Genomic DNA, 22,444 nt, shown 5'->3' with positions numbered 1-22,444 from the left:
TGTGTGCAGCCCCGCTGCAGGGGAGGCGGACGCACCTGAGCGGCGCCCGCAATCACGCCTTAACGTCTGTGCTCTCTATGCTGTTGTGTTGGTGTGTGTCGGGCAGTGAGCTGAAAAGCTACAGCCGGCTGTATGCGTACAGCACCCGTGTGTGAAAAGTGGTCAATAAAGAGATGCTGAAAAGCCTGTTCATGGAAACATCGTCGGGTCTGCCGTGATATGTTTACAACGGGACTTCTGCTCCTGAACCTCTGCGCACAGCGTCTGCAAATCGAGGCTGTACGAAGTCACTTTCAACTTTACGCAGGACTGTAAGCTGTCGTCTGTGAGGCGTGAGCGCTGTTTGAGCGGCTTATTTTGAGCGATCAAAAAATAATAGAATATCATTTTAGATTTATATTTCAATATCACAACAATCTTCCAATTTAGAACTACAAGTTAAAAAAGAACTAACATAAGTAAAATACACAAAAGCTAATTACTTAAAAAAACTAATTTATTTTCCCAAACCACGCGGAGCCGCACTAAAAGGACTAAAGAGCCGCCGGTTGCTGACCCCTGTACTAGAGTAACTACTTCTTCTGTATAGGGTCTACTGGCGGTTTACTAGAGTAACTAAAAAGCACAAAGCTTTTTATGCAATTTAGTTTCCCTGACTTTTATTTTGAAGTTCACGACTGGAACCCTGCCGGAAGTGAGTTTGGCTGTTGTAGCTCGCCCCAGGCTGCTGGAAGGAGGAAAGCCTTAGCTGTGATGCCGCTGGATGATGGCTGCTTTCGGGATCTTAAGTTACGAACACCGTCCATTAAAGCGGCCCCGACTCGGCCCTCCGGACGTTTATCCGCAAGATCCAAAGCAAAAAGAGGTCAGATTTGACGACGTGCTCCCTGAACGGCCGGGAGTAACGTTTTCTCGAGGAAAATTGTAGGCAGAGGAGCTGTGCGAGCTAACACTAGCTTGCAGTCCTGTGAACGGTCTGGGCCTAGCAATAACAATGAACAGAACCTAGTTGTCAGTTTGTTAGCTAGCTTGCCCTTCTTAGTTGACAATCAGCTACTTGGTAAGATCGCTGAGTTTGCTAAGCTAACTCTTCGGGTGGCGGATGCGTTGCAGTTTGATATAAACTGCAGCCATTGTCTTACTGTGTGGTTTTAAACAATATGCGCTCGGTGTTGGATTGTGCGTGACTGTTTCTGTTTAATAGCCATATGGTTTGTTTTTACGAATAACCAGACCTTCAAAGCTAATCTTTATTACCAGCAAGCTGTAAATTATTTGCTGAGTTTTTAGACTGGAGTTTGGCCTAGCTGAGGTATCCCTGTTCGTTCATATCCAGCAATAACCTGATGTAATCTGTTGATGCAAATGGAAAAAGTGACTCTTTATGTTTCCCCAATAATAATTAAAAAAATGTTTTTATTGTTATTTATGTTTACGTCATGTCTGCAAAACCAATCAACCACGCATCCTGACTTTCTCAGTGGTCTGGGATCTCAAACACTAACGTCGCATGAAAAATATCATTTCTCTTCGCTGAAATGTGTTTCAGGATGAGTTGACTGCATTGAATGTGAAGCAAGGATTCAATAACCAACCAGCTGTATCCGGTGATGAACATGGCAGTGCCAAAAATGTCAACTTCAACCCTTCCAAGGTAATGGCTCATTTTAACACAGCTCCTGCTCTAGCATACCATTCACAACTGGATAGATTCTCCCCCCCCCTCCCTGCTGGATTTTGGCCATCTTACATGTTCCCCTCTCTCTTTATAGATCAGCTCAAACTTCAGCAGCATTATTGCAGAGAAGCTGCGCTACAGCACGTTTCCAGACACAGGGAAGCGTAAACCACAGGTCAACCAGAAGGATAATTTCTGGCTTGTCACAGCGAGGTCACAGAGCTCCATCAATAACTGGTTCACGGATTTAGCTGGGACTAAACCTCTGACACAGCTGGCTAAAAAGGTAAAACTTAAAACCCTTGTTTATTATTTATTATTGGGCATTCCTGTAATTGGTTTCCTAGTTGAGCACAAGTCATTAAGCCACCTAGTTAGTGAGTTAATTGTTTTTAAATTTATGATATGAAGTAAGTACACATTAAAGCATAGTTTAAATTCCTGGGCTGTGGAGAAGCAAAATCACAACAACAACTACACTTTAAGTCTTCCCAAAGCATGCAGGAGGAAAGCCTCAAGTTCAGAGAACCTGAAAAGTTATTAATGATTTTTAATGTGCTTCAGTAGCCAGAAAAGCTACTGGGGGGGATGGTAGGTCTGACCACAGTGCCATATTCTTCTCCAGAAAGCTGACTAAAAGCGACTGAGACGTCAGTAAAAGCATGAATATAAAAAAAACATTGATTCCAAATAGTCAAGAACAACATTTAATGGCAGCTCTAAATAATTTCGATTGGAATAGCATACTATAATATGATGACACTAATAAATGTTGTGATCTATTATACTCTTCTATTAAAGGGGTCTTGTCACAGTTTCAGAACGAGAGCCATTGAAAGAAACGAGTTTATTCCTTGCTTTGGATTAATACTGAGTGTAAACAGCTTATGAGACTCAGAGATCAGTTACTTAAAACATTGTTACAATCTGGATTAAATACTGATTGATTACATTTTATATCTGCAAGGAATAAAGTCGCACAGACTTTGAGAATGGCAAAAGCAAATTTTTTTTCATGACTGTAATTAATATTGCTAAAGGAAATTGTAAGCTAATTTGGGAAAATATTAACTCCTTGGTAACAGTAAGCATAATGCTGATAAAGACCTTGAACTTAAATTTGCCAGTGAGCTGGTATCAGAGCCTCTCAGCCTAGCTACTAAATTAAATGATTTTTTTTCCAAAGTACTATTAATGAAATTGCACACGTGTTTTCTAATTCTTGTGACCCTCAACAAAATATTGGGAATACTGACACCAAAGAGGATGTTTCTTCTGAAGATTCAAAGTTCAACATTTGAAAAATTACAGAAAATGAAGTAGAAAATATAATCTCTAAATTAAAAAGTTCTAAAGCAAGGGATGAGTGTGGGTTTCATACCAATTTCTTGAAGTATTATAAATCTTGTCTTTTGGTGCCTGTGACCCATCTTATTAATTTATCAATGACGCAGGCAGTCGTTCCTCTGAGTTGGAAGGTGGCAAAAGTTACACCAATTTATAAATTGGGTGATAAATAGACCCTGCTAACTATCGACCTATTAGCATACTCCCCATCTTTTCAAAGATAGCAGAAAAGTGGGTTGCTAAATCATTGAACATCTTAATGACTCCAATCCGGGTTTGCACCCTATGCAATTCGGGTTTCGCACTCTTCACTCAACTGAAACGGCTGTCTGTGTTTTTGTTGAGAGAGTGAAGTCTTACTTAGACAAGAGCAGTTACGTTGCGGCTGTTTTTCTTGATTTCCGTGCGTTTGACACTGAATCATCTTAAGCTCTTGTCTAGACTGTCAACATTTAACTTTAGTAATCACACCGTTAAATGGATACAGTCTTATCTATCAGATAGAAAACAATGCGTGCAAATAAAGAATAGCAAGTCACCCTATCTTTACTGTGCGCAAGGTGTCCCTCAGGGTTCAATTCTAGGCCCCCTGTTATTTTCACTTTATGTAAATGCCTTGCCCAATGTGTGCAAAAATGTGGACACGATTATGTATGCTGATGATATGGTAATTTTTACACAAGCCAAAACTGCTGATGATGCAGCCCATCAGCTTTCATTGGCATTACATGATTTACAAAAATGGCTGAATGACTCATGCCTGTGCCTTTATGTTAAAAAGACCGTATCAATGTTTTTTAGTAAACCTAAAACAACCGTGGCTGCAGTAAAAGTTTTCTTGGGTGCACAAGAACTAATTAATGTTGAGGAATTTAAGTGTTTGGGAGTGCTACTAGACTCAAAATTATCCTTTAAAAAACATGTTAAAAAAGTAGTGAAAACTGTAAATGTTAATATAGAACTTTAGACATATCTGCACATCATTAACAGACACAGCAGCGATTACATTCCTGCTCTCTATGATACCGGCTCATATTGAATATTGTGTTACAAGATGGTCCTATACGAGCTCTGCTGCTATTGGGCCAATCGAAGTGTGCTACAAAAGAGCATTGAAAATATTACATAATAAACCTTTTTTATATTACCATTGTCAAATTTGAGATAAATACAAGTTTCTAAATTTTACTAATTTCAAATGATTTAAATCTGCCTGTCTAATATACAACGTTATACATGGTCTGGTGCCTCCACCAATCAGTGATTTTATTAAACAAAAGTCTAGCAGTGTTGCCGGGTCTCGACTGACTCGAGCCACTGAGAGATGTAATTGTGAATTGGCATTTAGACGGAGCACCTTTTCATAGATGCTCTGTCATATCAGGGAGTGAGCTTCTGGAATACTCTTCCACTGTCAGTGAGGGAAGTACAAGTCTCCCCATCTTTAAGAGTCACTTAAAAGGGTGGCTCAGGGACACACAAACATGTGATCATGTTTAATTAATCATGCTTTATATTGGACATGAGAAAGAGTTAGTGTATTACAACTATTAGTGTAATGGGTCAGTGCAATATCAGGACAGTCAGGGCATGTGTAATTTTGGGGGTTTTGCAATATAATTGATGTGTTTCCATTATTGTTATCTATATTGTCCTCTCTTGTCCACTCTTCTTGTCATTGTTTGTTCTAATATAATGTGCTCACTGTTTTTGTCCTTGTCACCTGACCTGTAAATAGTGTCTCTGTATGTTTTTACTAACTTGTGTGTAACACCAACCTGCCAGAGGGTCTGCAGATGCAAATTAGCCCAAGGCTATAATCTGTCATATTTACATTTGTTAACTTGTTCATTAATATGTATTGCCCCTCTTTCTAAATAAAATAAATAAATAGATAAATAAAAGAGACTTTAATGTTTAGCCAGCAGGCATGCCAAGTGGATCCATGTTTCAAATTATGGGGCATTTTCTTAAAGGTTGATGAATAACAGGGGAATGTATGCCTGCAGAGATTGCATGTTACCGTTTTAGGATTGTCTTTTGAAATGGTACTTACTGAAATGGTCCCACACTTTGGATTTCCGGCATGTTTAATAGCTATATAACCATAAGGAGCAGCAGTTTGAAGTTTAGTGGCTCTTTTGCCTCTTCAAGTTGAAATGTGATGTTGTGTGCTCTACTAGATAAGCTATTAACAGAGCTGAGTGTTGTAGAATATCATTTATAAGTTGTCATTTTTTGTGTTATATATATGTGTGTGTGTATATATATATATATATATATATATATATATATATATATATATATATATATATATATATATATATATATATATATATATATATATATATATGTATTAAATAGCAGAGAGCAGGAATAAATGGCAAACAGGAGAAATATATACAAAAATAAGAGAAAGGCACACATTGTAGAACATGGCCTGGTACTTATATACTGCCTTTCAACTGCAAATCTCATTTACCCAATAACACAGACATATACTGCTTAAGATTTCTAACATTTACACACACACTTGCACCCTGATGGATGCATCAGGGACAAGTGGTTCAGTATCTTGTTAAAGGACACTTCTGCATGAGGACCAGAGGAGTCTACCAAACTTACAACTGGGCACTCCACCTGAGCCACAGCAACAACTATATTTTTTGCTAGCTATAGGAATTTGTAGGTTTTTTTAAACCTAGTGATTTTAGCTAATAACAGTTTTTTGTTGTTGTTGTTGTTTTTTTTGTTTTTTTTATTGAGCTGACTGAAGTTGATAGGCTTGGTTTGAAAGCTTTTCCTAGTGAGACAGAACTTAGTATTTATTATTGAGCAACAGTATGAGGAGTCATCAACTCCTCATACTCTTAGGTTGCTTCTCAACCCAAGGTAAGGTAAGGTAAGGTAACTTTATTTATACCTAAAGGCAAGGTAAATTTGCTTTACAGAAAAATGACAGCATTTGACATCCCTTTAAAAACACACATACCTAGTAAATATATAAAACTCACTGTAACACATACTTTAATATTTCGAATCAAAAACAGTTCTTATTTAATTCAGTGACAGCAACGGGGACAAAGCTATTTTTATAACGCTTTGTCCTGCATCTCGGAAATAGAAACCTCCGTCCTGAGGGAAGAAGCTGAAATTCACCCCTTAGAGGATGGGAACCATTATTAAGGATTGATAAAGCCATCCTCTGTACCTGCTTAGAGTACAGGGAGGCTAAACAAGACTGTGGCTCACCTATCAGACGACTGGACCATCTCACTATCTGATTTAGAGAGTTTTTCTCTGTGACAGAGGTCTGACCAAACCATGCCACCAAACAAAAGGATAAAACAGACTCAATAAAAGAACGATAAAACAAAGTTAAAATTTTTTGGTCAATGTGGAAATGAACAAGTTTCCTAAGGCAATAAAGGTGCTGGTGACCCTTTTTACAAACTGATTTGCAATTTTGATCAAAGTTCAGTTTTTCATTGATTATGGTCCCAAGATATTTATATGATTGTACTTGCTCTATTTTCTGACCTTTAATTAAAGTGACTCCGTGCCCATTTTGTTGTTTCCTAAAATCAACAACCATGTCTTTTGTTTTAGATATGTTCAGCTGGAGATAAGACTCCTCACACCACTGAACAAAGTCATCAATGACTGGACCGTGGTTAGTTTCACCCTCTTTCAGTAAGCTGACAATAACAGAGTCATCTGCATATTTAATAATGACCCTGTTTTCATGTCTGCCCTGACACATATTTGTATAGAGAGTGAATAATAAGGGCGATAGGACGCACCCTTGAGGAGAACCTGTGGAGGAGAACACTGGGTCAGACAGAACCCCATTTATTCTCACTCTTTGTGACCTGTCAGTTAGAAAATCTAAAATCCAGCCCACCAGGTTTTTCCTGATTTCAAACTGTTCTAAAAGTCTTTTAATTAAAATATGGGGCTGTATTGTATTAAAAGCCGAAGAAAAATCAATGAAAAGAAGTCTTGCAAAAGTCCCTTTACTCTCTACATGTTTAAGAATTAGATTTAGTAAAGTCAAAAGTGCGTCCTCCACTCCTCTGTTGGGCCTGTATGCAAACTGCATTGGATCCAGCTGACTTTCAGTCTCTTTCATAATCACATTTCTGATGATTTTTTCAAAGACTTTCATGACAACTGAAGTGAGAGCAACAGGCCTGAAGTCGTTTAGAATTTTTGGACGACTAGATTTAGGGACAGGAACCACGACTGCTTCTTTCCAAAGAGAGGGCACATGTTGTGTTTGCAAGGATTTGTTAAAAATAACCTGAAATATAGGACTGAGTTCATCAGCACAAGATTTAATTAGGCGGCCACTAATATTATCAGGACCCTGGCTCTTGTTCACATTGACTGTATGAAAGGCCTTTTTAACATCGCTGAGTTCAATGATAAAGTGCTGAGTATCTCTCAGTTTCTGTTTCAGTTCCAAAATATCCTCGCTAAAATCAGAAGAACTAAAACGAGCATAAAACATGTTTAAAGCATTTGCAAAATCTCTGTCTGAATTAAAACCATCTAAAATGACCTGACTGCTGCTCTGGGGATTTTGAAACCCTGCTATGGTTTTCATACAAGTCCAGGCAGACCCCAAATTTTTTGCAGCAAATTTGCTTTCAAGAAGGTTTTTGTAGCTCTGTTTTGCTTTCAAGATCTCGATTTTCATTTCCTTGGTGGCTGTCTGAAAATCGGTAACAGCCCCCTCTTTAAAGGCCTGTCTCTTTTTCCTTAAACAGGATTTGACACTTTTAGTGACCCACGGCTTATTGTTAGCGTAAATTTTAACGCGCTTACGGGGTATAATCATGTCTTTACAAAATACTGCATAAGAGCTAGTAACATCCACCAAAGCGTCGAGATCATCTCCACAAGACTGAATAAAAACTTCCCAATCTGTACACTTAAAACATTCCTGCAAGGTAAGCACAGATTCTTCTGACCATATGTCAACATCCTTAGTCTTTGTCTTCTCTCGTTTTAAGACAGTTTTATAGATGGGCAGAAGATGCACACAGTTATGGTCAGAAGATCCCAGAGGAGGAAGCGGGAGGGATTTATAAGCATTCAAGAGAAGCAAATGGAGTGTGTATATAAAGCCCAGGTGAGGTCATCAAAGAGGACTCTTGATGATGTTATAGAAAGCATCTGGGAGTAAACCACACCAGAGCGTGGCAGATGAGGTCGTGATCAAAAGAAATGGTGGAGTTAAAAAAGATCAAAATATAAAAATATTGTTGGCAAAATCCTTACGTGTACATGACCATGAGAAGAAAGTGTGTTGGTTCTGTAAAAGCTGAAGGAGAAAAGGCAGCAGTTTGAATGAGTGTAGAGAAAATAATTCCTATATTAAACAGAACTCCCCTGTTTGGTTGAGATGTTACGAAACAGGAACAATTCAAAAGTGCTTTTTAAATAGCCTAGTTAAGAAAACGTAATGCTTTTGTGTAAATCAAGCCTTTTGTTAGTCTTGTTTGGGTGTATTGACCCAAAACACAATGCATGTCTTTATTTGAAAGTGTCAGCAGCTTATTTTTCTTTTTTTAAAGAACTACGAAATCTGTTAGTCATAGATCGTCTGAATTGTTTTGTTCAATATTGTGAAATTATTCTCCAAGTGAGTGCTCTTACAAATTGAAGCATATAGATTTTGAAGTTTTAAAGCATCGAAATAAATGAAAGGTGAGCTTTGTGTGTGTTTTCAAGCAAGCTGCTTATCATTTTACCTGCACATTGCAGTTTTTAAAATTATTTTATTGCTTAACATACTTCACTGTGCCGTGATAAACTGGCTGGATTTATTAAGGACTTTGGCAGATCATTTTTCCCGAAGGATAACAATTCCAGGTTTCTCCTTGGCTGCGTTTTAGGTGTTTTCTTTCTCACCATTTATTTTCAAAGCAGATCAAGCAATGAATGAAATGATTTCTGAAGACTGGAGCCATATAGTTTAGGAATAACATACATTCCTGATATGTATGCTACATTTTGATGAAGAAACGTGACAGAATGAGGTGAAGTTACTGAGGTCTCATCCTGGGAACAATTAAAAGAATGATACCCTAATAAAATAAAAGTAATATAAATATATGTAATTAAACATTAATGTTAATAATAATATAGATAGACATAATAAATAAAGGAATTATTAAATAATAATGGCTTACCAAGAAGTCTATAAAAAGTGCAGAATGCAATTTGTGTGTATTTAGAGGTGTGGCAATTTGACACAGTTCTACAGTCTCTCTTAATTTTATCCATGTTAAACATTTTATTAATGGCCGTCATCACTGTGGATATTTTTAGTCTTATTATGTTATTTCTTCCTTTTTAACTTATGATTAAGGTTCTTTTAGCTCTTTATCACAGTGGTTTTGAGCAGTTTGCCAGCACACGGGGCGATCGTGGCTCAAGAGTTGGGAGTTCGTCTTGTAATCGGAAGGTTGCCGGTTGGAGCCCCGGCTCGGACACTCTCGGTCGTTGTGTCCTTGGGCAAGACACTTCACCCGTTGCCTACTGGTGATGGCCAGAAGGGCCGATGGCGCGATATGGCAGCCTCGCTTCTGTCAGTCTGCCCCAGGGCAGCTGTGGCTACAACTGTAGCTGCCTCCACCAGTGTGTGAATGGGTGGATGACTGGGTGTGTAAAGCGCTTTGGGTCCCTAGGCAGGACTAGTAAAGGCGCTATACAAATACAGGCCGTTTACCACACAATTAAGATAACACAACAAAATAAATATCAGCCACTGCAATCAGAAAATGCTGTCATTTTTACATATAAGGAGATGAAGATATCAGTCAGATATAGCAATATTGTTCGGTCAGTGTACTCCTGCTTCCCTGTCAGCAGTTCAATACAGCACTCCATTAAATTTGTTGCTAAATCTTTTTACAGGTACCGATCTTTAGCAAGAAGGAAGAGGTTTTTGGATACTTGGCCAAGTACTCAGTCCCTGTAATGCGTTCAGCATGGATGATTAAGATGACCTGCGCATATCATGCAGCTATCACAGAAACTAAAGTCAAGAAGAGGCATGTGATTGACCCGTGCATAGGTGAGCATGTTACTTGGGTCTTTTCAGTCTCGAGGGATCATTTGGCTAAACGATATAATTTTACCTTTCATTTGATATTGTGACATCATGTATTAGATATGTATTAGCTGTGAAAGTAATTTCTTTGTGTGTGTATGTGTGTTTGTATAGAATGGACCCAAATCATTACCAAGTATCTCTGGGAGCAGCTTCAGAAGGTGGCTGAGTTTTACAGACAGTTTCCCAGCCAAGGCTGCAGCTCACCCCTGCCAGCTAATCCCCCTGATGTGGAGACGGCCATGAAGCAGTGGGAATACAACGAGAAGCTGGCCATGTTCATGTTTCAGGTCAGCTCACACTCTCAAGTCTGCTGCTGAAAAAGTCTTGGAGTTAAAATGCTGCAGTTGAGCTTTGGTAGTTACACGAGTTACCTGCTGTGCACAAACTTAATGACGCTCCATGGCAACATTTAGGTTTTGATGAATCGCACTGGTTTATTATACTATTTTATCTTTGAGTCACAAGCGTGCAATTTGTAACAAATATTTATCATATTTAATTCACTAAATTGTGCCGTCTGTAATTGATATTTAAATTTAAATGGACGTGTTACAGACGCTGATTGATGCTTTGAACTTCAGGGTTGTTGCTGTATCAATAGTTTCTCTTCTAAAAATTATCATTTGTTTTAGATCTGGAAAGTTTTGAGGTTAGATGTTGCCAAAGGATGTTGCTCTTGCATGTATGTGCAGCATATTCAGTCATATTAATCTCAGTAGTCTTCTGAGTGGATGATATGAAGTCTGAGGCAGCTACTGTGTTCTGTGTATATATGATGATGTTGAAAATGTTCTAATTTAATACATTTTTCAGCCACACAAAGGAGACAGTGTGTAGGAGTGTTAAGATCTGCATAGTATTAAGCTGGACTTGTGTTTCTGTGCTCAGGATGGTATGTTAGACAGACACGAGTTCCTGACGTGGGTGCTGGAGTGTTTTGAGAAAGTCCGGCCTGGTGAAGATGAGCTTCTCAGACTACTTTTGCCCCTTTTACTACAGGTATACACATCTGCTCATTCACTGTCACCTCATTATGAACCTCAGTCTTTAGTTTCAATCTAACCTCATCACTCGTGCTTTAATGGATCACATTTGCGAAACCTGCACTCCTCCTTAACATTCATACAGCTGTGCAGATACACCCACCCACCTGCTCTGTGGTATGACGTGCTTCTACAGCTGTCACCACTTTATCCTGTTTTGTTTCTTCGTGTGATGGCAGTAACCTTTGGTGACAGCACCCACCGGGGCCCACAGCCCTCATTTTGTTTCAATTTCTGTAGCTGACTGATGTGAATGAACACCAAGTGCTCTGGTTAATGCTGTGAATCTCTCCTCTGTGCCACAGTACTCGGGGGAATTCGTGCAGTCTGCTTACTTGTCACGAAGACTGGCTTACTTCTGCACGCGCCGCCTCAACTTGTTGCTAAGTGACGGGAGCCTGGGCCCCGGCACAGGAGGGCATCCAGCTCACGGCATCTTGACACAGCAAAGCAACGCTCTGCCCTCCACACCAACCTCCCAGCCAGCGGGAGGGAACCAGCCCCAGACACCTTTTACAGACTTCTATATCTGTCCACAGCACAGGCCTCTGGTGTTTGGTCTCAGCTGCATGTTACAGGTATTCTATGTCCAATTTCATTCTCATGTACTTAATACATGGTTTCTAAGCCCGGTATTTATTCCTTTATTCCTTCTCCCTGCCCCTCTCTCTCCTGTCATTGTCACATTAGAGCATTGTGTTGTGCTGTCCCAGTGCTCTTGTGTGGCATTACTCTTTAACAGACAGCAGAAACAAGACTGGTTCCCCTCTCGACCTCCTGCCCATCGCTCCTTCCAGCTTGCCAATGCCAGGAGGCAACACTGCCTTTACACAGCAGGTACCTCCATCCATACTCACATTTTCCTTTTTTTGTATGTGAAATTATTCATATGGTGCTCAAAAAAAAAACCTCATGGGCTTTTCTTTCATTTGTTTGCAATTAAAGTCATTGTATTGGCTTTTCTAGTGCACAAAAGCAATGGATTCCAGTGTATTACAGTAAATCAATAAAGAACAAGAAATGCACAGAGCAAAACAGATTTGTGCACAAACAGGCTCCTAGTGCAGAAACACAAGGACAGTCTCTGAAGTACCAACAAAGCCAGTTTGAGCAAATGGAAGTTTGCGTTGAAATATATGTCAGGTGTTTGGAGATTCTCTACTTATAAACACAACTGTGCTTTACATAAACCTTCTTCACTACTTTTAATTGGTTATTTAGTTACCTCATAATCTTAAGATTTGTTGGCAGTCCCACAGGTTTTGGGTTTCTGTTTCTTGCCCTCTAACAGAGTGGTCTTTCACAGGTTCGTGCAAAGTTGCGGGAGATTGAGGAACAAATTAAGGAGCGAGGTCAGGCAGTGGAGTTCAGGTGGTCGTTTGATAAGTGCCAGGAGACGACAGCGGGTATGAACACTGTTTCTTTCACTCTTTAGATACTTGATTGCAGCTTTTAAGAACAAATTAAAATAATGTTGATCTTCTGGCAGGATTCACCATCGGAAGGGTTCTCCACACTCTGGAGGTTTTGGACAACCACAGCTTTGAGAAGTCTGACTTCAACAACTCCCTGGATTCACTGTACAACAGGATATTTGGTTCAGGCCAGAGCAAAGATGGCCACGAGGTAATGAGTTTGGTGTATATTTTAGTGAGTTAACAGTTAAATGCAGTTATAGTTAGTTACATTTTGTTTGGTATTCAGTTTAGTTCTAGTTTTCGAAGTAGTTTTGGTCGTTTCCAGTTTTGATTGAATGGTTCACTAAAGGCTAGGTTTTTATTTAAGTTAAAAGTGATTTTTCCCACAGTTGTTAGTTTAGTTTGAGTTAGCTTTAGTAGTTGCATGCTACAGGAGAGTACTGACCACGTTGTTGTTAATTGTAATAAAAAGCAGACTGCTGATGCCATGTGATTACCGATCATCAGATAATAGTGTGACACCGAGTGATGTTATTTTTGGAGATGTTGTCTCATAAAGCGTGTTTCTACCCAGATGTCACCTGATGATGATGCGGTGGTGACCTTGCTTTGTGAATGGGCTGTGTGCTGTAAGCGTTCAGGCAGACACAGGGCCATGGTTGTGGCCAAGCTGCTGGAAAAGAGGCAGGCTGAAATAGAAGCAGAGGTAAGAAACACACCGCCCTCCAATCTGAGTTCTGTTGTGCCGCTTCTGCACCTTTAGTGCAACTTCTGTCACAGAAACCTTATAATTTATTACATTTCTTACACAGGATATATTCAAATTTAATGACATCCGTGGCTGTCAGCCGCAGATCTAACACTAATAATTTTTGCCACGTTATTACTGTTACAGTTCCTTACCGAATGTTGCCATGCATGTCATCCATCATCATAACATCATCATCATCATCATATTTTAATATTTTCCTTTTGTGATGGATTTCACCATTCACTGTTTTTATGACTGGGCCTCTGTGCTGTGAAAATGCTTTCCAGACTGTCCCTTATAATTGCCGATACAAACTCCCTAAAACTTCCTCATGCAGGAGAAGAAAGCAGTGGGGACACAAATGAAACTGTTCAAATAAAATAAAAGGCAGAAATGCCATTTTACAGGGGGCTTACTATTAACATGACCCATTTGACAAAATTTGGTGGTGAATTTGCTGCATGCTTCATGACTTGCAGACATATTTGTGACATTTTGTGATTAAGATCACAGGTAAGCTCTCCATTCCCTACAACATAGCATGTATCTCAGATAATGTGTGAATAGGGTTTTATTCTTTAGTTTATATTTTGAAGTCACGGTAACCATCTGTTGTGTCTGAACATATCAGTCTCTGATGTTGTTTATTTGTAGTTGTCGCATCCCTAATCTTTATCTTTTGAGTATAAGATTTAGTGAGAAGCTTTAAATGTGTATACACAGTTGACTTTCAGCGTGTGTGTAGATTTACTGTAAATCCAAAGAAACATGCTAAGTAAGAACATTTTTCTGAATTTAGCACTCAAAGACTGTCTGTTGCACATTTGTTTGCAGAGGTGCGGCGAGTCGGAGGTGGTGGATGAGAAGGGCTCTGTGTCATCTGGTTCCCTGTCAGCTGCCACACTGCCAGTCTTTCAGGATGTGCTGCTGCAGTTCCTCGACACTCAGGCTCCCACCCTGAGTGAGTCTTTCTTTTTGTTTGTTTCTTGCAGCGATGATTCTCTGATGTGTCACACATGATCTCAGTCTAAATATTGAACGAACTTTACGTCCTTTTGTCTTTGCCTTTTTACTTCATTACTCATTGCATATTTATTCGAAATGATTTGGCAGGGGAAATCTGCTAATAAATTATTCAAATCCTCTTTTCCCCTTCACAGCGGAGCCTGGGAATGAAAGCGAACGCGTGGAGTTCTCCAACCTAGTCCTTCTCTTCTGCGAGCTCATCCGTCACGACGTCTTTTCCCACAATATCTACATGTGCACGCTCATTTCCCGTGGCGACTTGGCTTCTGACTCCCACCTGCCCCGCCCACGTTCACCCAGCGATGAGCCCTCTGATGAATCGGAGCGCAAAGAGCAGGATGCAGGCAGCAGTGTCAAGATGGAGGCATGTTGGAGGAATCTGTTGTCGATGTTGTGTAGAGTTACAGACACAGTAGCTGTGTGGTGTAAAAAGATAACATGAATTCTTGTTTGTTCAACAGGATACTGGCCTGTCGGAGTCCATGGAAATCGATCATAACTCCAGTGCTAATTTTGATGAGGTATATTTTTGCCAGAATTTACACACAAACACTAGGAGCCATTTCTGTCTGAACATTTTGGTGTTCCTCGCTTGAAGTAATTTCAGCCTTCTTTGTCCTGCAGATGTTCTCACCTCCAATGCACTGTGAAACCAAGGGAAGCCCCTCTCCAGAGAAGCCGGTTACAGATCAGGACAGCAAGCCCAACTGTAAGGACAAGGGTATGGACCCCGCCTTTCCTCAACTGTATGAGCAACCCCGTCACATCCAGTATGCCACTCACTTCCCTATTCCTCAGGTAAGAATCCTTACAGTGTGACTTTGAAAACAGAAATACCCGATACTCTCTCCTACAGGGACTTAAGCGCAGATATCTTCCTAATACACTGAAAGCACAGTATGACTCAGTGATATTATGTAGTAAATGATAAAGATGGAGAATAATCTTCTTCCTCTATACTTTGACAACATCTGAACTGGATGTTTGTCGGTACATCTGTTAGTTTTTATTTAGTTTCCTGAAACCCGTTTTCATTTTCAGTCTCAGTTTAACTATAGCCTAAATTACTGAAAAGCAAATTTACATTATGAAATCAACCCAGATCAACTCAGGTGGCCAAAAGAAAATATGTTTTGGTGGTTTCCTAGTTTCCTAATGAGGTCTGGAATTGTTTTTCAGCTATTTTAGATTTGATTTCCTTTTCCCATGAAGAGCTAGCTCTTACTCTCTGTATCAATAAAGTCTTGTATATTAACTTGATTTGTTTTGCAAGGTCTTTGTGAATGGGTGTAAATGCTATAAAAAAATGACTTTGCTTAATACATGAAGTTGCACATACACTGAGGCCATTGAACTTTTGAATCTATTAAATCTTGGTCCCTAAATGTTGTTTAAATTATATAAATGATGCTTTATAATGTCATTGGTGGACAAAAAGCATTGATGTGAATAATTTCTAATATTAATATAGCTAAATGAATATGATATTTTTAATGTTATTTGTGAAATGGCTCTGTTTAGTGCTCGATGAGATTTTTTCATACACAGAATTATAACTGCTTTAATTCTGGACTCATTCACAGCATGATTTTAACACAGTTAAGTGTAAGATTTTTTTTTTTGGGGTAGTTTTTATTGTCCTTATCAGCTGGTTTGAAAAGTTTGCTAAATTATTGCTCGTCTTTTTCTTTTGGTTCCTGTCGTTCTTGATTTTTATTGAAGTTCATCAGGATCTCTTTCTTTCTTTTTAGGAGGAAAGTGCCAGTCATGAATGCAACCAGCGTTTAGTGGTCCTCTACGGTGTGGGCAAACTGAGAGATGAGGCGAGACACACCATTAAGAAAATTACCAAAGACATCCTGAAGGTGCTAAACCGCAAAAGCACAGCAGAAACAGGTAACAGCGTTCCTCCTTTGACTGATGCTAAACATTTTCTGTTTGCTTCTCCGGGCATGAATTTTGTCTGGCAGTTTTATGTTTTTTTTAAGATTACATTACAGTTTTATTTTACCTACTTTTCACCTTTAAGGATGAAAATGGGAGTCAGGGGGTTGTTTGAATGTTTTATACATGTTCCCCCAATTTGTTGACTGAACGTTTCCCCCGCATCTTTCTGCAGAATAATCCGTGTTTATCATATGAAAGATAATGTTTTGGCTGAAAGCAACATGGAAAACAGAAGCTTTATCATGTTTGGTTGTTTGTAAAACATTTTTCACACGTAGGGTAATTGCTTGCTTTCCCACTGTGGCCGTTCCAGCCGTTATCCGACTAATAATTCTCCTCTTTGTGTACTTTACATTTGTAACGCCTTTCTTCTGCCCTTCTTAAAAGAAAAAGCCCTCTTTTTTTCCCTTCTGTTCTCTATGAACCCTCAGGGGTTTACATCACTCAATCTTCTTTCTACCCAATTTCTATGCTAATAGCTTTCATCTGTTCACAGACACTTTATCTCAAATACACGTGACCTTATTAGTCTGATTTAAGGTTTTGGGAGTAATAATTGCACATACCAGAATGTTTTATGGCAGATTTCTGAGGTTGTGATGACCTTCCCTTCACAGCTATGTATCTCTTAAATAAAAAGTACCTCGTTCCTTTTCTTTAAAGTGCCTCCATAGCAATGTATTTTGCAGCGAAGCTTCGAAGTAGGCTGGAATAAGATAAGACTCCACTAGCTTAACTAGATTTCATGGCTGGCCTGTTTGGCGGACTGGAAAGAATACTGCTGACCAGCAAGAGTTGCTGCTTCCTTTTTTTTTTTAAATTTCTTTTTCTTCTGTTTTTTACCCTCTGCATACACAGGAGGAGAGGAAGGACAAAAAAGGAAGAGGAGTAAGCCAGAGGCCTTTCCCACTGCAGAGGATATCTTCTCCAAATTCCAGCACCTCTCCCACTTTGACCAGCACCAGGTCACCTCCCAGGTTAGACAAGGAATCATTTTATCTTCTCATTGGAGTCGTGTTTTAGATTCTGTTATTGTTTAAACAGTAGCCAAATGGACCTGAAGGAATGACCTTTCAAATGTATCCGTATAAATATTTCTTCTGTAAGATGTCACAAAACAATTTAATGCCTCAGAACCAAAACAGCTCTGAGAAGGTTGGAACCTGAAAACCTGAGTTTATAAAATATAGCCATTGGCCATGCCATCAGCTGGTTTTTACTTTGCACCTTGAGGCCTTAACATTAGCATTTTGGCCATTTTAGTTTTGACTTGTTGGAGAAAGAAGTGTGAATATTTAGTCGGGTACCAGCTTGGTTAGCATTTAGCATGGTTCCATCTCACAGACCTGAGACAAGTCTCTTCAGGGTTGAGTCGTTAAGGGCATCTGGTCTAAAAACACAAACTGGAGCGACCCCCTGTGTATAAGGGAGCAGCTGAAACAGCATTGGCTCTATTTTCAGCTCCTGAGATTGCCACTTGGTAAAAACGCATCATAATGTCATCTATTTAAATTATAAATGGCAGAGAATGCAGTCAGTCCTGAATAGTAAAGTGTTTTTAGTATTAGCCCACATATTATAAACTGTGTAAAACATTTTGAAAATTTCATTTGGAACTTTTTTACTTTATTAGTTGGACTCAAGTCTTCAAGGGCCTAATTCAGATTTCAGAAGCCTCAGGAGGCCAGACGTTGTCTCATAGTGTTTGGGGATTTACAGTTTAATACATAAGGATAACTTTCCACCACTTTACGGCTGAGTCGGTGTCTGTATTTATATTAAAGGAATCGTTTGACATTTTCTGAAATATGCTTATTCGCTTTCTTGAAGATTCAAGTGGGTAAGAAGATTGATTCCATCCATATATCTCTTGAACATTAAGCTTTTTCTTTCTTTTTTTAACTTTTATAAAGAGCCAGACTGGCTACTTCCCCATCTTCTGGTCTTTACTATAAGCCAAGCTAATCACCCTTCAGCTGTAGCTTCAGATGTGACAGTTCAGTCGTCCTTTTTATTCATCAGACTCTTTGTGAGAAACTTTGAGCGTTTATTAGTTTTCCTCTTTTGCTGGTAGTTAAACTAAGTTTGCCTATTTACCATGATTTGAGTATTAATCCACATGCACTTAAAATTCCAAATTGGTTTATTGACTCTAAAGAAGATATTTGTTCTCATATTTCTTGCATTAATTTCACGTCTGGTATTTTGTGTGCAGGTGTCCAGAAATGTGCTGGAACAGATCACCAGCTTTGCCTTAGGGATGTCCTACCACCTGCCTCTCGTCCAGCACATTCAGTTCATCTTTGACCTCATGGAGTACTCCCTTAACATTAGTGGCCTCATAGACTTCGCTATTCAGGTACTGGCACTTCAGTCACATTTTATGCAGACAAATCAAGTTAACTTCACCGTTTACTCAGCGTCATGTGTAAACATCTGTTGACTGTGTTGCGCAGCTTCTGAATGAGTTAAGTCTGGTGGAAGCAGAGCTGCTGCTGAAGTCATCCAGCCTGGTGGGCAGCTACACCACAAGCCTGTGTCTGTGTATTGTAGCAGTGCTGAGGAGGTACCACTCCTGCCTCATCCTCAATCCTGAGCAGACAGCCCAAGTTTTTGATGGGTATGTTACAAGTTTTAATGTTTGGAAAAGCTCATTTTATACCAGTTTAAATTGCAGTCGGTGGACCAAGACTGTGTTGTCATCTTTCTGCTAGATAAACTGAAATAGAGATTTCATCACACCCATAAAGGGATGTTTGCAGGGTTAAGGCTTCAGTTAAACTTGTAATTAAAGTAGTAAAGAGAGGATGCGTTTAGTCATTGCAGAGTTAAAGAATTGTTGTTGGTTTGCACTCATTCAGAAAGGCATTCACTTGACTTTAATTGGGATTTTTATACCGCGGGGATGCTGACGGTGCATTTGATTCCTGAATGCTGTGTACCGTAAAACACTTAACAAACGCCTCTTAATTGCACCTCTAAAGCGCAGTTATTACCACAGTATATCGCTTTCTATTCTTTTGTGGAAACACATGTTCAGATTTTATGTGGCAGGCAATTTCTTGATTTTTAATGATGCAGGCCAACAGGACCCTCATAACCTTGCGTATATGGTGCATTGTTATTACAGTAGTGTTTTCATTAGTGGTTTTTAAATGGATTTTATTACATTTTATCAGAGTAACATATATATGTAACACTGTTTCTCCGTGCTGTCCCATCACATCCTCCTCAGCAAGAAATAACCAACTTTTTCTTTTCATAACTGAACGAATCACATTTTCGTTGTATTGACAGGTTGCGCATTGTGGTGAAGTCAGGTGTGAACCCAGCAGACTGTTCCTCTGCTGAGCGTTGCATTCTGGCCTATCTGTATGATCTCTACACCTCCTGTAGTCACCTCAAGAACAAGTTTGGTGAGATATTTAGGTAAGGGGAAAAAAAAACTTGTGTAAATGCACAGGAAAAAATGCATAGACTCATAAATTATGCTAGAATAGAATAATTTGAACCCACTTTTGAACTAATATGTTTGTTTGTTTTTATTGCTCGGTGCAACATAATCTCAACTATTTGTTTTTGCCTTGTGTTCTACCACAGTGAGTTTTGCTCTAAAGTGAAGAACTCCATCTACTGCAATATTGACCCATCAGACTCCAACATGCTTTGGGATCCTATGTACATGATGGAGGCCATCGCCAACCCCTCAGCCAACAACTTCAACCACTCCGTGATTGGCAAACTCTTGAATGACAGCCCACCCAACCGCTACAGCTTTGTCTGTAATGTGCTAATGGATGTGTGTGTGGATCACCGAGACCCAGAAAGGTGCGTTACTCCTGCTGGGCTACACGGGTGTAGGGCTCGGATTGCTGCACTACTGGACTTTGGTTTCATGGCATGTGATGTGCTTTCAGGGTGAACGATATTGGGATCTTGTGTGCGGAGCTGACAGCATATTGCCGCTCCCTGAGCGCCGAATGGCTCGGCATTCTCAAGGCTCTTTGCTGCTCCTCTAACAACGGCAACTGTGGCTTCAATGACTTGCTGTGTAACGTAGATGTAAGTTTCTTTTTAAAGTAAACCTGTTTTCCTTATTTTCTCTTATGCATATACTCTCAACAGTGGTCGAGGCTCATATTAAGCAAAGCAAATGCTAGTTTCTTCCGAAGTTTCATAGTATTTTGGTTTTTTTGGGGTTGGTTTGTTTTTTCTAAATTAGGGAAGAATGTTTTTTCACAAAACACGTGTTAAATTTGATCTCTTTACTTGTCTTGTGTCCTTAAGGTTAGCGATTTGTCCTTCCACGATTCTCTGGCAACCTTCGTAGCCATTCTCATTGCCAGACAGTGCTTGCTCCTTGAAGACCTGGTTCGTTGTGTTGCCATTCCTTCCCTTCTCAATGCAGGTAAGAGTTTTTAAATCCCATGAATTCGGGTAAAGGAAGTACTTTATGCCATTGCTTCAAATATTATTGGTCAGATGCCGGGAGCCTTGATCGCATTGGTGAAGTTTACAGTTGTAGTACTAAAACAGAATCCACAGGAGCTTGATGCTTTTGCTAGCTCGTTTTCACAAGTTCAGTTAGGGATGCCTCAATTGTGAAATTGTTAAAGTAACAATTTGTTATTTTCCATCAGTAAACATCACATTGTTGATCAGCTGGTATCAGACAGAAAGGACATTTTTGGCAGACGCAGATGTCCAGCTGAGATATCGATTTCTCCGTGGTTTCCACTGTTCGTCAAACGCTTTAAGTTTTACAATCTACAATTCAGCTCCTTATCTTTTCAAAAGTAAAATTAGGCAAACCAAGTAAAATAAATGTGAAGATTAAAAGAAAATGGAAAGCACTGAACCAAGACAAAAGGAACAAGTAACTGTTATGTGTATATGCAAGAGTTGAGGTTTAATTCTGATCGTTTCACAAAAAAAGAACAATAATGACACAACTCCATCTTTTGATTAGATGTAGCTTTGTGAAGTTTCAAGGAGTGCGCTCTTTATTCCATGTGACATATGAGGACTCTGAAGTTTTGTGACCTACACAACTTCACAGTCCCAATAGTGCATTTAGACGTTGAGTTTTGTCCACCTAACTAATGGGATGCATTTCATTGCCTTATTTTAGCATTGTTCTAGAGATGGTTAAACTCTGTCATCGGTGTGCTCCACTGCTAAACCCAAAATAATAATAATAATAATGTATACTTTATTGATCACCGTGGAGAAATTACTCTCTCTGCATTTAACCCATTCACTCAGTGAAGCAGCAGGCAGCCACTAATCAGGCGCCCGGGGAGCAGCGTGTGGGGTACCTCAAGGTAGCCGTTCAGTGGATTCGAACCCCCGATCGTGGGGCGACCACACTACCTACTGAGCTATCCCTAAGTATCATATTTGAATATGATATGTGTGTGAAATACTTATCTAATAATAGATAAGGATATGGATAAGTATACTTCTTTTATGTATTATTTAAAAACTGCCCCCTGTGGGAGTGTTTTCTTTAAAACATTCTTTATAGTAAAGCCCATTTGTCCACTAAATCTCTCGCTTACATTTTTCCTTTAGCCTTACTTGCGTTCTCTATACCACTTTCCTTCCAAGCATCTCTATATAACCGCACAGGCATTGGGCATTCTATAAATGAGTGAGCAGCACATTTCAGCCTGGCTCACAGGAAGGAATATCCAGCTTTATAATGCATTAGTTCTATCAAAGGGGAGAATAAACGTGACGGATTTGATCTGGGTCCACAAAGCCTCGGTGCAGTTTGTGCTTTCGCCAGAAAAGTGCCTCTCTCCCTGCTGTTAATCTTTTTTTCCCTCCCAGAGTGGAGACAAAGCCTCATTCAGCCATGCTGTTTGGTTGCATTTGGCTCATGTTATAACACTACTACATGTGCCAAATGCCAACAGCTCTCACTTGTAGTAAATGCTTTGTTCTCACTCCCTGTTTCACGACAACAGCTCTATGAAAATTCATCTTTATCTTGCCTGATGAGGAGCCTATCTAGGACAGGGTTTAAATTTAGATGTGTGACTTTGATGTAGTGGATTGTGTAGCCCATCCAAAAAGAAAAAAGGAGTGAACCTTCCTGATGCG

At 39.5% G+C, this 22,444-nt stretch overlaps 1 protein-coding gene across 7 annotated transcripts in view; it reads left to right on the top strand.

The window, feature by feature from the left end:
* Nucleotides 1-680: 680 nt before the first annotated feature.
* Nucleotides 681-22,444, top strand: part of med12 (mediator complex subunit 12) — a 36,727-nt gene continuing 14,963 nt past the window's right edge. For all 7 annotated transcript variants that reach the window (XM_082557668.1, XM_082557666.1, XM_082557664.1 and 4 more), the window contains exons 1-23: nt 681-865; nt 1,550-1,654; nt 1,773-1,964; nt 9,953-10,112; nt 10,263-10,438; nt 11,040-11,150; nt 11,500-11,772; nt 11,885-12,031; nt 12,501-12,600; nt 12,684-12,820; nt 13,187-13,318; nt 14,198-14,324; nt 14,524-14,753; nt 14,851-14,910; nt 15,014-15,187; nt 16,141-16,285; nt 17,195-17,313; nt 18,552-18,695; nt 18,793-18,956; nt 19,634-19,765; nt 19,937-20,164; nt 20,254-20,398; nt 20,624-20,744. In XM_082557668.1, coding sequence (XP_082413794.1) covers nt 764-865; nt 1,550-1,654; nt 1,773-1,964; nt 9,953-10,112; nt 10,263-10,438; nt 11,040-11,150; nt 11,500-11,772; nt 11,885-12,031; nt 12,501-12,600; nt 12,684-12,820; nt 13,187-13,318; nt 14,198-14,324; nt 14,524-14,753; nt 14,851-14,910; nt 15,014-15,187; nt 16,141-16,285; nt 17,195-17,313; nt 18,552-18,695; nt 18,793-18,956; nt 19,634-19,765; nt 19,937-20,164; nt 20,254-20,398; nt 20,624-20,744 — 3,424 coding nt within the window. In that variant the 5' untranslated portion in view covers nt 681-763. The remainder of the gene's footprint in view (nt 866-1,549; nt 1,655-1,772; nt 1,965-9,952; nt 10,113-10,262; nt 10,439-11,039; nt 11,151-11,499; nt 11,773-11,884; nt 12,032-12,500; nt 12,601-12,683; nt 12,821-13,186; nt 13,319-14,197; nt 14,325-14,523; nt 14,754-14,850; nt 14,911-15,013; nt 15,188-16,140; nt 16,286-17,194; nt 17,314-18,551; nt 18,696-18,792; nt 18,957-19,633; nt 19,766-19,936; nt 20,165-20,253; nt 20,399-20,623; nt 20,745-22,444) is intronic.

This window comes from Aulonocara stuartgranti (genome assembly GCF_965226115.1).
Source record: "Aulonocara stuartgranti genome assembly, chromosome: 2".
Classification (NCBI taxonomy): domain Eukaryota; kingdom Metazoa; phylum Chordata; class Actinopteri; order Cichliformes; family Cichlidae; genus Aulonocara; species Aulonocara stuartgranti.
Note: the sequence above shows the minus strand (reverse complement) of the source record. Positions and strands in the feature narration are given on the sequence as shown.